At 39.9% G+C, this 16067-nt stretch overlaps 1 protein-coding gene across 3 annotated transcripts in view; it reads left to right on the forward strand.

The window, feature by feature from the left end:
* The window catches only part of KLHL2 (kelch like family member 2), a 115915-nt gene extending 99848 nt beyond the window's left edge, over positions 1–16067 (forward strand). For all 3 annotated transcript variants that reach the window (XM_023519472.1, XM_023519473.1, XM_023519474.1), the window contains 6 exons: positions 2269–2466; positions 3457–3558; positions 5332–5460; positions 6593–6733; positions 10158–10301; positions 14952–16067. In XM_023519472.1, the coding sequence (XP_023375240.1) occupies positions 2269–2466; positions 3457–3558; positions 5332–5460; positions 6593–6733; positions 10158–10301; positions 14952–14980 (743 nt within the window). In that variant the 3' untranslated portion in view covers positions 14981–16067. The remainder of the gene's footprint in view (positions 1–2268; positions 2467–3456; positions 3559–5331; positions 5461–6592; positions 6734–10157; positions 10302–14951) is intronic.

Genomic DNA, 16067 nt, shown 5'->3' on the forward strand with positions numbered 1-16067 from the left:
GTGTTGTCTCCTGGGTCCTCTAGTAGATTTTTATGGTGTTTTGACAAACCTATTCTTGGGTGTTTTCTCTTTATCATCACTATTAGGAGTGGAATGTTTCGTGCTGTTAGCTAACTGGCTTCTTAACTTGTGTCTAAGTCCTGGTGCAGTTCCCTTTTCATGTTACTATAAATCATTAGCCTTGGTTTATTTCAAAATGCACTGTTTGCTTATTGAGTAACTGAATAGATTTTACCTTGTGCCCTCCTTCCTCCACCTTTTTTAGAATAAGGGCTGATGGCCTTTAACTGTGTAACTTTGGTCAAACTCTAACAAACTGTGTGATTAAACTTTCTGTGCTCTGATTTCATTTGGTTCCATCTCTTTACCCAGAGCTTTTGAGGGGCACCTCAGAGGTAGATTCATTTCTGTCCTTCTTCCCTACTGGTGGGTGGGTATTTGATTGAAATATCCTAAAATTTGGCAAGTATAGTCTACTGCCTCTTAAGAGGTGGTAGATCTGTGTTTTGAGACAGGAAAAGGAAAACCACACTGGTTCTGATTCACAAAGTAACATTCCCTGGTTTCCTGTGACTTCTGGATATAGTATGTTTTTATGCAGAAATACGCCATCTGTTCTGTTGCTACTTGCTGGTCCTCTGGCCCTCCCAGGAGGTCTCCCCATTCCCTGCTAGCAGAGGCCAAAATGAGCTGCCTTTGAGCTATACTAGGTGCTGCTGCCATCCAGAGGGCTGCACTTCTACATGCTGTGGGTGGGGGGAAGCACCAGAGGGTAAGACTACAGCAGGGCAGGGAGCAGGGCACAGCCTTTGCCTCAGGGAGCATAGAAAATGTGGAGCTGGTCAGACACTTAAAGTTGGTGATTCCAGTTATTCCTATTGTGATGAGAGAACTGTGGGCTGCATTGCCTGCCCTTGAGCCAACACAGTGACATGAACACTGCAGAATTAAGAACAATAAAAATTTTAACAATTTAAAGCAATGCTATTGCAAGTGTACCATTTGAATGTTCTTTTCTTTTCTTTCTTTCTTTCTTTTTTTTTTTTTGAGACAGAGCCTCAAGCTATCCCCCTGGGTAGAGTGCCATGGCATCACAGCTCACAGCAACTTCCAACTCCTGGGCTCAAGCGATTCTCTTGCCTCAGCCTCCCAAGTAGCTGGGACCACAGCCGCCCACCACAACGCCCGGCTACTTTTTGGTTGCAGCCATCATTGTTGTTTTGGCAGGCCCAGGCTAGATTCGAACCCGCCACCTTAGATTTATGTGGGTGGTGCCTTAGCCACTTGAGCCACAGGCACTGAGCCTAAATGTTATTTTCTATAAGGGTTCAGGACCTAGAGGTAATCTCTTTAGGCTGAAGGAGATCAAGGAAGCCTCATAGAGAATGTGGAACTTAGTAACTGGGGCTTGAAAGTTAGAGGGGAGTTTGCCAGATTAAGACCCATGACAAACATGCAGAGATGGGTGGAAGCCTGAGCCTGGTGGTCTGGGCTCAACATCCAGGGATCTGCTAGCCCAGGGGTCAGCAGACCTTTTCTTAAAGGAGACCAGAACATATGTATGTTGGGCTTTGCGGGTTGTGTGGTCTCTTACACTACTCCACTATTGCTGTAGTACAAAAGCAACCATCTGTAAATGAATTGGGTGGGGATGTGCTCCAAGAAAACCTTCATTCGTGGATGATGAAATTTGAATTTCATCTCACCTTTTGCACACCATGAAGTGTTCTTCTTTTGATTCTTTCTCAGCCATTTAGAAATGTAGAAACCGTTCCTAGCCTGTGGTCTATACAAAACTAATTGGTGAGCCACATCTGGCCTGCAGGCTGAGACTTGCCAACTGTCACTTAGTCTACCTGTCACAGATGGGAAGCGCATCCTGCGAGGAAACTGTGGTGTCTTCAGTCTCGCTCGGGAAATTCCCAGTGAAGATCTGAAGTTGAAAACTGTGGGAGATGTGTATAGATTGAAGTGGTTGGAAAATAATGGCTCATTAGTTAAGCCTATAAATGAGTACTTGAAAAAGCCAAGAGTCTAAAAGGTACCGTAGCTCACTCCATAGCATTTTTAGTGAGTTGAGAAAGGAAGGCAATTTAGTGAGGATATGCTCTTACAAATAAATAGCATTTTTTAGGGCCTACTTGATCAGGATTGTCGTAAGAGCAGTGTATGTTCTGATGACAGCTGCTGACTTACTGGGATGTGGTCCTCACTTAAACAGTGGTGGTAGTTGCAGATTAATCATTAAACGCCATATTCCTTTGGCAGGGATGGTCTATATGGCCGGCCTTGTTTTTGCTGTTGGTGGCTTCAATGGCTCATTAAGAGTCCGGACTGTAGATTCCTACGACCCGGTGAAGGACCAGTGGACCAGCGTGGCTAACATGCGGGACCGGAGAAGCACGTTGGGAGCTGCTGTGCTAAATGGGCTGCTGTATGCTGTGGGAGGCTTTGATGGGAGCACAGGTAACTCCCTTTTCATCTAATCTACATTGCTGTTGGAATTAACATGGTAGCCAATTTTATAGAACAAGTTGTGGGAAAATCAGGACACATTTTAGTGTTTTAACAGGTATTTAAAGATAAATTTAAAAATTGCATCAAAGGCCAGGTACCGTGGCTCATGCCTGTAATTCTAGCACTCTGGGAGGCCTAGGCAGGTGGATTGCCTGATCTCAGGAATTCAAGACCAGCCTGAGCCAGAGCAAGACCTAATCTCTAAAAATAGCCAGGTGTTATGGTAGGTGCCTGTAGACCCAGCTACTTAAGAGGCTGAGGCAAAAGGATCACTTGAGTCCAAGAGTTTGAGGTTCCTATGAGCTATGGTGCCATGGCACTCTACTGAGGGCAACAAAGTGAGACTCTTTCTCGAAAATAAATTAATTATTTAAGAAAAACAACAATTTCATCAAGAATTTCCTTAAGTGATGTATAAGAGCTAAGTATGTACCGTGTTCCCCCAAAACAAGACCTCCCCGCCCCAAATGAGCCTTAGCAGGATTTCTATGCATTTGTTAAATATAAGCCCTACCCTGATAATAAGACCTGGAGATGGGTGTGGCTATGCAGAGTATTTGCATAGCCACACCAAGCATTTCTGTGCAGAGAGACATCCCCTAAAAATAAGCCCTAGTGTGTCTCTGTGAGAAAAAATAAATACAAGACAGTGTCTTATATTGGGAGAAACACAGTAAATGCTCTATCTTATGCTTCAGTGTCAGTTGTCTCAACAAGTTTACAAAGCTCACGAGTGTCAGCAGCGTTGGGTATGAGCCCTGTAGGGAGCAGGCTGCTCCTTTTTATCACGTACTTGATGTGTGGACATTCCACCATTTCCTCCTTTAATTTCAGCCCAATGTCACATACCTGGATTATATTTCCCCAGTAATACATACATAAAAAAGGAACTGAATTTTTTTTATAGGAGGAAATGAAGAGTGTTGTGCTTTGTTACAGGTTTATCGTCAGTGGAAGCATACAACATAAAGTCTAACGAGTGGTTTCACGTAGCCCCGATGAACACCAGGAGGAGCAGCGTGGGTGTTGGGGTTGTGGGAGGTAGGTGCCAGCTCCAGGTACATCCCACTTCCTGATGCTCGAGAATGGTTCTTCCAGTCATCTAAACACTAGTGTGATTAATGGGCACTCAAATTATCATTTAAAAAAGAAAAATAGCAATTACTGTAAAATTTCAATTATCCTCTTTATATAATGTGTAAAAGGCCTGTCCTCCTTCCTCTCTCTCTCCCTCCCTTCGCTCCTTCCTCCTTCCCTTTTTCTCTCTCTCTCTCCCCACTCCTTTCTCTTCTGTGTCTCCTACATGTAAGACTGTCATCTAATCTTAGTATACAGAGCCTGCTATGAAAGTGTATATACATGTTAAGAAAGGAAAAAAATAGTATTAAATTTGTAATGCTCAGGTTACATTTGACTTCTGCAATTATAAAAGGTGCTCACCATGACCTGTATTCATCTTTTGTTATTGGTATATATTGAGTATTAAATTTTTAATATAGTTTTTTCTTTTTTTTTTGAGACAGAGTCTCACTTTGTTGCCCTGGGTAGCGTGCATGGCGTCATAGTTCACAGCAACCTGAACTCTTGGGCTCAAGTAATCCTCTTGCCTCAGCCTCCCAAGTTGTTACAGGTGCCGCCCCCTCCCTCCCTCCCCCACCAACACCCGGCTAATTTTACAGATTGGGAGTTTCACTCTTGCTTAGGCTGGTCTCAAACCTGTGAGCTCAGGCGATCCACCTGCCTTGGCCTCTCAGAGTGCTGGGATTACAGGTGTGAGCCACTTCGTCCAGCCTTTTCTTAACTTGTTTATACATTTTTTTTTGGCACCCTCTGTAGTTGTTTTCGGAACAAGTCAGACGACATATTTATGAAATTTTATCTCTGGAGAAGAGCTGTTTAACATTCAAAGAATGGATTGGCATAGTTAGTTATTCATATCCTACTTTGTCCCCCAACAGGATTTAGAGAAGGCTCTAAGTGTTACGCTTTGTTATTTTCTTTTAATACTGGCTTGGGCAAATTTGTGGGTTCCTTCCTCCTCTTCTTCACCACGAATGTAATTCTCTATATTAAAAAAAAAAACTTTATTGAGATACAATTCATACACCATACAATTCACTCACTTAACTTGCATAATTCAGCATGCCTGCATCCATCATCACAGTTCATTGTGGGATATTTTTCTTACCCCCAGAAGCAGTACTGCACCCCTGAGCCATCAGCCCCTGTCCTGCTCAGGGAGGACTAATCCACTTCCTGTTGTTGCATAGTTCTGCCTCTTTTGGACCTTTCATCTGTTAATGAAATTGTGTAGTGTGTGATCCTTGGTAACTGGCTTTTCACTTGATAATGTTTTTGAAGTTTATCCATGGTGTAGCATTTATTTAAGTACTGTATGATTTTTTTTATTACCAGATAGTACCCCATTTCTTTTGGGTATTAACTCTCAATTTAACTTTTTTTTTTTTAAGTTTACTGATACTTTCCATATTTAATTTCATTTCCCAGAATGTTGTTCATTTATCAAATAGTCTTACCTAAAGATGCAGTGAATGTACTTTCTGTTCTATCAAATTATTGATGAAAGTATAAAATTAACAGCATAAGCTATACCCTAAAGATCTTTATAAAATTATTTGATTAGTTTCCCCTGATCACCATTAGGCAAGGCCTTAATATAGTTCATAAAAATCAGTAACACTTTAAGGGAAAAGTAGGGGAAAATACCCTACCACAGGGGAGAATAGATTAACATCTTCTGACTTGAAAAATGCTTTCTTATAAACCTGGCTTTCTTTGTGATTTCCTGCTTAGGCTTGCTCTATGCTGTAGGGGGCTACGACGGAGCTTCACGGCAGTGTCTGAGCACGGTGGAGTGCTACAACGCCACCACGAACGAGTGGGCCTACATAGCAGAGATGAGCACCAGGCGCAGCGGGGCAGGTAAACGCCAGCCTCAGTTGGCAGCTTGAACACAGAAATGATGGGAAATAATTAGACAGGTGAAATGATTCATTGGCATCTCTGTACACTATCCGAAAATATGCAATGTGCTGATTTTAGTGGCACTGCTGAGTATCTTTTGAACTGTGCAGGAAGTGGTAGGTAGCTATATGTAAACTTTACTTTGTGAAATTTAATTTCTAAAAGTTGTATGAAAAGACTTCTGTGTTTCATTTATATGTTCATATTGGTTAGCATTCTTGTTACTTTTTTTTCATACTTATTGGGGAACTTGTTTAATAATGTTTTTCATATCTCTTATATATTTGGGGCTTTAATATTGAATTAACTTCCATGTGGATATTATTTTCAAAAGGAATTTTTTTTTTTTTTTTTTTTTGAGACAGAGCCTCAAGCTGTCCCCCTGGGCAGAGTGCTGTGGCATTACAGCTCACAGCAACCTCCAACTCCTGGGCTCAAGCGAGTCTCCTGCCTCCGCCTCCCAAGTAGCTGGGACCACAGGCGCCCGCCACAACGCCCGGCTATTTTTTGGTTGCAGCTGTCATTGTTGTTTGGCAGGTCCGGGCTGGGGACTCGAACCTGCCACCCTAGGTGTACGTGGCTGGCACCTTAGCCGGTTGAGCTATAGGCGCCAAGCCTCAAAAGGAATATATTAAAGGATGTTTCTCCTCTGTGTGTTTCACCTACAGATTTATTTTATTTTTTTAAAGGAAAGCATGAAACAAGGTTTCAAGAGAAAGAGAAACAAGAAAGAGAAAGATAAGTTTATGGAGTAAGAAAGTTTAGAGAGCATGGTACACTTGCTGTAGATGGCCGACAGGCCTCCATTGCCAGGCCAGGTGGGCAGAGAGGCCTATTACTTTATTTTTGACAAGTCTCTTTTTTTACAATAATAGCACTCACTGAGATTTTAGAATAATAGCACTTATTAAGATCTTTGTCAGTTCTTTTTATTTCTGTTTCTTAAATTGTAGGTTTTAAAATTAGCTTACTTTTATTGTGGATTATAATTTTAAAAGTGTTAGTTAGAAATGACTTGAATAAACCCTGGTATGTTACATATTTCCTTTTCTTTTTACTCTACTGTAGTTTGGCTGGTTATGTTTTATAGGTGTTGGTGTATTAAACAACTTACTGTATGCTGTAGGAGGTCATGATGGCCCTTTAGTACGAAAAAGTGTTGAAGTGTACGACCCCACCAGTAACACGTGGCGACAGGTTGCAGATATGAACATGTGCAGAAGAAATGCAGGTATTTGTGTAATTTAAGATTGTACACTGTATATGGAATTTATTGAAAGTTAGACGAGTATCATTTTGGATTTCCTTTGTTCTTTAACTTATCTAGGTTTTTTGACAGACTTTGAACACTACTGAGGCAGAAACTTACGTAATGATCCTCTAGAGTGTGCGCTTAACAATATCTGGAGTACAGGAGGTTGTTGGAACACTTGAATCAATTTACAATTTCTACTAGCTGCACTCTTGGGTGATGAATGTGGAGACTAATCCCTTAGTAGAGCCTTCTTCATTTGATACTGGAATTCATTCATTCTTACACAGATACCACATACTGGAGATCCCAGTTCTTAGGGAATTTAGTCTAGTCAAGTAAATATTTATACTTGTTTAAAAAGCTAGTGGATTATCTGAATCTGGAGGGTAAGCCTGAAGAGGTGACCCTATTTGATAGAGTTGAAGATTTTGAGAAGATGGGGAAAAAACTAAACAACAACAAATAATAATTTCAGGAAAGCAGAAGACTTCACGATTAAGGAATTAACACTGCTGCTTGGAAAAAAGATATAAGGAGGAGAAATAGAAATGGAAGGTGGATGAGGATAACTAGGTGGCTTGTTAGGAAATGCTAGTCTTCAAAATACCGTTCTCTTCATGCCATTTTCCATAGTCTACAGTGAGACCCTGACAGTGCTGGACGTCACTGTCCACTGGACAATGTTGCAAGATGTACCCAAAGTGCTCTTCCTGGTTTCCCCTCACTCACATGTGATTCCTGGGCAGACTCAGTATGTGGGACTGCAGCCCTGCCAGCCACAGGGCAGAATTTATTAATTTTGTTTGACTTCGTACCTTGTCCAGTTAATGGTATTTGGTGAGACACTAAAAGCCTTTTGGCTGTAGGTAGCCTAGAACCATGGTGAGACCCTCAAACCTGAGCTTTGGTGGAGTAAGCGACCACAGCGTGTACTGAGTTAGAAAAGCTGTGGAGGCACGTGCACATGCCTCCCGGATTAGGAAGTTTATTTGCAATTTGAATTTTCATGATTATTTTTCTGAAGATTGTAATAATCTTATTTTTTATCTGTATGTGTTTATCATTTTCATATCAGAATTAGCATTTCTAGAAGAATAAGGGGATTGCTTGTGTTTATAGAGCTATCATTATCTTGCCCTTTGAAAATTTTTGTGGGAAGGGGTGGGATTTAGGAAAAAGATTTTTTTTAACGTCTGTTGAAACATTGTTTCCTACTTTGATTTGGACAGTAGTTAATTGACCTTTCTTTATTTGGTAGTCATCAGGAAGAGAGAAATGTGAAGGTTAGTTCAGTCTTTTCCTTCTCAATCAAGCATATTTATTTTCCATCCAAATAATAAAATGTAAATAATTTATTTATAAGGCAGTATAATCCTACAGAACAATAATTTTCTGTTATGTATTTAAGCTAATGAAGAGAGTATTTTAAAATTCTGTATTTCTGATAATCTGAACAAACTTCTGGTGAGATCTATCTAGCCCTTCCTTTACAATATCCTAGGAGGAAGATCTCATCCAGGTACCAAAATTGGGAAGAAAAGAGAGGAAGGCATATATTCAGATCAAAATGGGGAGAAGTGAAAGCATTCATGTAAATTTGAAACAGCAAGCAACTTATAAGTCAGATTTCAAAACTTTTCATAAGTATGTTTAGTTATGACGTTAATTAGAGCAAAGATGAAGTAAATTGGAATTAGACTCTATACAGCCTTGTGCTACGTACCACATCTGTAATAGGCTGTAAGTATAGGGAAAGTGCATCTCTCTAGCAGAAAGGTTTGTCTCCTGTCTGCCTAAAGGGAATCTGTTGTGAATTAGTAGAATTGGTGTCTTTTGGATGCATAGCTAATAAATTCAGATGCATGTAGGGACTGACCTCCCCAGCTCCAGTGGATCACTCTAATCTGTGAGCCCTTGTAGATGTAAGTGGGAAAGCTCTTCAGGAAGACGTGTACTCCTTCCTCATTCTCTCTGTCATAGCAGGCCATTTGGGGATGGGGGTGTCTGTCACAGTCCTGTGCTGTCCGGCAGGGGGCTGGACTAGAGACTTGCACACACATATCACAGCTTTGGGCACTCGGTTGGCAGTTTTTGCTACTAGTATTTGAACTACCATTTAAAATGGTATGAGTTTGTTTTCTGTCAAGAAACTAGAGTAGAAAAACTATTGAGTTTCAATAAAATAAAGAAAAATCCACACCTTTTGCACAGAACAGAGTATAGAATTTTTTAGTAGAGACGTTTGGGCTTATTTCATTATGTTAAGAGTCTAAAAGCATTTAATAAAATATCAGACATTCCCCACAAATATGTACAAATATAAATTATCAATAAACCTATATTAAAGATCCACAGACGTCTGTTAATTCTGTTAGGAAAATTGTCTACAAGTAAAGTACGAAGCCCAGAGCCTTCTAATAAGAGTTCATAATAGCACTGAACCTTCTTAGGATATTAAATATACTTTATTTTTGCACTTAATCCATTCATCCACAGAAAGAATATTAAATTGAAATAATGAGCTTTTAAAAGATGTCCATCATTTGATTCAGCAGATTTCTTTCCACTAATTTATAGTGAAAAATAATTGCACAAGTATCCAGAAAAGTATGCAGAGGACTCTTATTTATTGCAATATCATCGATAAGTGCAAAGCAAAAAATAACCAAATATCCCTCAGTAAAGGATGATTAAATAAATTATGATAGTATCATCGTGGAATGCTATTAAAATACATTAAAAATTATACACAGTTGTATTTTTAACTTGAAGAAATATACAAGGTGTATTTGGCAGAAGTGGGTAAGTAATAAAGTGTGAGCTACTTTGGGATTGAGAAAGGAAGTGTTTGAGTATTTACGTGTAGAGAGACGTTAGCCAGAATGGGAATCATAATTTTGATGGTTATTATTCTAAGTGATATAGGATCAGTGGTGATCTTTTCTCTTTATACTTTTCTAGTATAAAAGAACTGAGTTATTCTAATAAATAAATACTATTTTTCTCCCCTTTTAAAGGAAATAAAATAGTTAACCATTCACTATAGTAATTAAAATTAAGAATTTTTTTTACTTGCTGCTGCTAATAGATTTTTTTTCCTTAGGATTCCTTAAAAAGCTGACTTTGGGAGAGTTACTACACTTTTTTGACTATTAATTTTTTTTTTTTTTTTAGTAAAATGTGGATGAAAATTGTTTCTAGCCTATAAAGTGAAATTGTTGTGAAAATTAAACAGAGTGACGCACACATACAACACCTGCTGCTCACACGGCAGTCTCCATGTGCTGCTGCCTTCTCCTCTGCTCCTTGAAGGAGATAGGTGTCTCTGCCTCAGACATGTGTTCGTGCTCTCATTCATCCAGATTGTAAAAATAATTGTTTTCTCTATCATTTTTTAAAGGCGTTTGTGCAGTTAATGGTCTGTTGTATGTTGTTGGAGGAGATGATGGCTCCTGTAACTTGGCATCCGTAGAATATTATAACCCAACAACTGATAAATGGACAGTTGTGTCGTCATGTATGAGCACAGGAAGAAGCTATGCAGGTAACCACCCTCGCTGCCCAGGGTCTTGTATTACGGTACAGATGGTCACATGTCTGAGTTCATGTTAAAGGTTTTTGTTACGAGAAAAATGTTTTTTTTTTTTTTTATTGTATATTTTCTATCTTAATGTTTAAAATAATTAACATGGGCTGGTATATTAAGTAAAGCACCGCTATTCTTTTGTCATTCCACAGTCATTTGTGTTCAAATCCCAAATCTTTGCAGTATAGAATCGCATAAAAAAGATAATATCACTAAAATCTGCGTGTAGTAGCGAGGCGTCACGCAGCCAGGCTCTGATTCCTCACATGTCCAAACTGTGGGATTCCTGCAGCCCCCATAAACAGGCTCCCTGCGACGGCCTAACGGACATGCTGTGGAGTGATATTTCTTTCTTAAGCATTGGTTGAATTATAAAACATCACTTTAGGTCCATTTTCTTAGAGTAATGATAATACTTTCTAATAAATACAATGGTTAAGTCAGCACAGCAGGCCTGGTTCCTTATGTTGACCACCTCTGTATATTGAAGAATTTTTGGAGATTTGGTACAATTTGCAAAACGAGACAAACCGCGTAGCCTAGAAGTATTGAAAAAATTAAGGAAAAGTAACGTATATCATGAATGCATAAAATATATGTAGATAAAGGTTTATTTCATCATTTACTACCATACAATGTGTACAAATCTATTTTAAAAAGTTAAAATTTGTCAAAACTTAACCTACACAAACACTTAAGAGGTTGCGCACAGCACCATTTGCAGTTGAGAGAAACGTGAACAAGTGCAGCATTAAATCCTCACTACATAAAGCAGCTGTACTGAAGGCTGTGGCATTGTAGTAATCCACAGCTGCATCGTGCTGCTGTGGGGCTGAGCTCAGGTGCCGCGAGTGTCTGAGTGTCTACTTGGAGCATGGTGTGGAGCTGAGCTCAGGTGCCGCGAGTGTCTGAGTGTCTGCTTGGAGCGCGGTGTGGTGCTGAGCTCAGGTGCCGCGAGTGTCTGAGTGTCTGCTTGGAGCATGGTGTGGAGCTGAGCTCAGGTGCCGTGAGTGTCTGAGCGTCTGCTTGGAGCATGGTGTGCTGAGCTCTGAGTGAGCAGTTCATTTCTGCAGCAAATTGCCTGTCACAATAAAAGCCGTCTCCTACAGTTCTGGCGTATTTTTCATTGTGTTTAATACAATACCATGAAATCTTGAATAACATTGTGGGACCTATATGAAAGGCTACTAGTGATGCTGGAAATATTTTCATGAACCAGGGAAAAGTCATGATGTTACCAGAAAAAGTTGAATTGCTTGATATGTGCTGTAGATTGAGCAGTAGTTGCCACCACTTCCAGATAAATGAATCTAGGGTAAGGATGATTATGAAAAAGGAAAGGAAATACGTAAACCATAGCTGTCCTAGGCCAGCAGGCACGAAAACTTTACACCTTTTGATTTCGTATTGAAAGCACAGCTTTTATGTGTACAGGATTGCTGTGAGAAAAGCATACCTATAGACTCTGATGTGATTTGAGGCAGAAACAAAGTCATTATATGACAACTTAAAGCAAAATGAAGGCGAGCGTCTAAAGTTGGACAGTTAATGCTGGCAAAGGATCACGTGGTAATTTTAGAAAGAGGTTTGACTTTAGAAATGTCAAGATAACAGAAACAGCTTTTGTCAGCTGAGAGGCAGCAGCTGAGTTAAGAAAGTCACTGAGAAGAAAGGGTATGTTCCTAAGCAGGTTTTTAGGGGCAGACAGGCAGCTCTTTTTCTAGGGGAAATGCCTCAGAGAGCATTATTGGTAAGGAAGAGAAGGGAGAGCCAGGATTTGAGGCTCTGCTGTTTGTGCACAAGCAGTCGTCTTAGGGCCAGGGTGGTCCTTGTTTATGAAGCTGCTCGCCCCCGAGCCTTGATGGAAAAAGAGAGATGCCAGCCACCAGTGGTCTACTTGAACCCCTTCTCTGTATTAGTTCCCTTAGCGCTTTGTTTTTGATGTCCGGAGGCGCTTCGCTGATAAGGCACGCCCTTTTTACAGTTCTTTTGATACTGGGCAATGCCCCTGCTGCCCAGAACCCCGTGAGCTCAACACTGAAGGCCCTGAAGTGGCTCACTTGTTCCCAAACACAGCGTATGGAATCCAGTCTCCAGGTCAGAAGGTCATAAGGACCTGTAAGGCTTAGTACACAGGGCACTCTATGAAAAGGATTGTCAGTGCTATGGAATAGAACTCCAAAAAGACAATAGTCATGAAAGTCGGGAAAGGTTACACCATTGAGTGCCACCATTGTTATGAGAATAGCAGTGAAAGTCATCAATCCTAAAATAATCAATTTCTGCTGGTGGCCAGGAATGGTGGCTCAGGCCTGTAAATCCTAGCCTCTGGGAAGCTAAGGCCGGTGGATTGCCTGAGTTTAGGAGTTCAAGACCAGCCTGAGCAAGAGCAAGACCCCATCTCTAAAAACAGCCAGGCCTTGTGGCGCCCGTAGTCCCAGGTACATGGGGGACTGAGGCAAGGAATTGCTTGAGCCTAAGAGTTGCAGGGTTGCTGTAAGGTATGACTCCACGGTACTCTGTGGAGAGTGACAAAGTGAGACTGTCTCTAAAAACAAAACTGCTGGAGAAAACTGTGTCCACATGTGGTATGTGACTTCACAGGATTTAGAGTCAAGGAAATAATGAACGAGGTTGTGGCTGTGGCACAAAGTGAGGGGTGAAGTGTTTCAAGATGTGAATTTTGGAGAAAAATTCAAGAACTAATAGACCTCACACCAGAGGAATTAAGAGAAGAGGAGTTGGTGGAGATGCTTCCAAGTCAGAGATGGAGATGGAGGGGGCAGCAGTGCCAGGAACAGCTGATGTCAGGCCCCTAACAGAGGCCCACATTCAGGCTGCCTTTGACCTCTTATGACTTGGACCCTTCCATGATACGTGCACTGAAACTAAAGAAAGTGGAAGAAGGATTGGTATCGTAGAGACATGCTGAAACTACAGTGCCTTTCTGTGGAGTTACACACAGGTGCCTGCCTCTCCTGCCTTCGCCACCCCCCAGAGACAGCAAGACCGACTCTGACTCCTCCCCCTCAGCCTGTTTACTTGTGATGATTATGAGGATGGTGAACTTTCTCATGATCTAGTTCCCCTTAACAAATAGTGAATGTGTTTCTCTCCTTTTGATTTTCTTAATGTTTTCTTTTCTCCAGCTTAGATTATGTTATGGCCAGAATGTAGTAAACATATAACACATACAACAGGCCAGGTGCGGTGGCTCAGGCCTGTATTCCTAGTACTCTGGGAGGCTGACATGGGAGGATCCCTTCAGCTCAGGAGTTTGAGACCAGCCTAAGCAAGAGTGAGACCCCTGTGTCTACTAAAAATATATAGTTCCAGGTACTCAGGAGGCTGAGGCAGGAAGATTGCTTTGGACCAGGGTTCTGAGGCCTAAAGCAATCTGTACTCTATCCAGAGTGACAGAGTGCACTACCTAAAAAAAAAAAAAAACCACCTCACAACGTGAATAATAGAATAATATATATTAATATATGTTAATCAACTGTTTGTCATTTCTGGTCAACAGCAGGCTATTAGTAGTTAAATTTTAGGGGAGTCAGAACTTTTTATTTATTTATTTTTTTATTAAATGATAGCTGTATACATTAATGCAAACATGGGGTACAGTGTAGTGTTTTCATATACAATTTGAAATACTTTCATCAAGCTGGTTAACATAGACTTTGTCATTTACTTAGTTATTGTGTTAAAACATTTATACTCTAGTTCTGGAAAAGTTCACTTATACCCTTGTTAGACAGACCATATAGGTGATCTTTCCAATCAAACTCCCACCACCCAGCCACCCTTCTCCCCTCCCCTTTCCCACCCCCTCCCCATATTCTTAGGCTAGAATTAAGTTGTAGCTTTCATTTGAGAGCTATAAATTAGTTTCATAAAAGGGCTGAGTACATTGGATACTTTTTCTTCCATTTTTGTGATACTTTGCTAAGAAGAACATTTTCCAGTTCCATCCACGTAAACATGAAGGAGGTAAAGTCTCCATTTTTCTTTAGGGCTGCATAGTATTCCATGGTGTACATATACCACAGTTTATTGATCCATTTGTGGATCGATGGGCACTTGGGCTTCTTCCATGACCTGGCAATTACGAATCAGAACTTAATGGGAATTTTCAAACCGAGGGTAGGCGGGTGGGGTGGGGGTGTTGGCACCCTTAACCCTCCTCTGTTTTTCAAGAGTCAACTGCATATTTAAAGTGTGCAGTCTTACTATTTTGGACACACATATACCCAGGAAGCCACTACCAGACAGAGAGTGAACATCATCCTCAACAGTATCTTTGTGCCCTCTTGAGGGGTATTAACACCTAAATGAATGTTGCTATTCTCATTAAAATTATATTTTCCAAATTGTAACTATGAAGAGCAAAAGACTAGTTCTGGATTAGTCTGATGTAGTCCTGGACCGTAACTCAACAGATTTCACTGTCATTTAGATTTAAATGATAGTACTACTAAAATTTAAGAAGTGACTCCAAAACATACTGACTTCTCCAGTCCCTGTGCTATGGAGTAAAGAATGTAATGTTTTCTGAGAGATTCAGAATGCTGCCTGTGACTTGTTTTATTTCTTCATTTCTTTGTTCAGGAGTCACAGTTATTGATAAGCCACTATGAGCCTCAAGGACATTTTTCTGGCATACTTATACATGAGAAACAGGCTTCGACAAGTATTTCTGAAGTGACTGAAGGTCTGGCACTTCTCCACTTGGAGCTGCACTTTAAGTCTCAGCAGAAGATGAGATCATCTGCCTTTATAGGCCTCAGATATTGAAGATTATTTTTGGTAGAAGCACCGTGTAGGCTTTTTCTGCATTGAGCAGCAGCTGACTGAATTTTCATGACACTCTGACTGTGGGACTCACTCTGTAGTCTTTAGATACATTTGCTTTCATAAAGAACAGTTCTTTTCAACCTTGAATGACTATGGATTATTTTGTGAAGAAGGATAAGATAAAAGAATGTGTGTTCTTGTAAAATTAAATTTTATCTTCATTTCTTTTCCTGAAAATATACCCAGGAATTGAAAATCGACAGGTATTAAAATCTACGTAAGTATACAAAGTAGTTGAGGGATAAAACCATTTGCTTTTATAAAATATCTTTGATTACATGAATAAATTGTGTGCATATAAATGTGTGTCTATATGCTTTCCTTTAAATATGTTTGAAAAGATGTTTGAAACTTGATTATACTATTTATAATTGGCACAGTACTTTGAATTAATGCCAGTACTACATTGTAAAACAGAGTTGTATTTTTTGATATTTAACAATGCTTAACACTTTAAAATGCCACTTCTGAGGAATGAACATGGTGTAACACACTTGAATATGTGTGATGCCAAACTTTTTAAAATAAAATATAAATTATGCTAATTTATTTTCTTTAGTTTAATCTTGGTCATGTTTTGGTGTGTATTTTAAATTTTTTTCTTGAAGTAACACTTTGGCATGAACATTACTGCAGGTTTATGATGAATATAATGAATGTATGGAATTCAACTGAATTTGCATGGTTTTAAGAATTTTTCTGTGTGTATAAATTTAGCTGCTATTAACAGAAGAGAGAACTTTCTGTGAGTAGCCATGTGTGTTGATCAGATACAGTTTTTCTAAGATCTTCAATTAATCTCACTTTAAAAGTGACTAAAACATGTCTTTCTTGAATTACCTTTGAATAAAAGTTTGTATATTATTTGTT

The sequence above is a fragment of the Otolemur garnettii genome, unplaced genomic scaffold, assembly GCF_000181295.1.
Source record: "Otolemur garnettii isolate 467f Iridium unplaced genomic scaffold, OtoGar3 scaffold00177, whole genome shotgun sequence".
Classification (NCBI taxonomy): domain Eukaryota; kingdom Metazoa; phylum Chordata; class Mammalia; order Primates; family Galagidae; genus Otolemur; species Otolemur garnettii.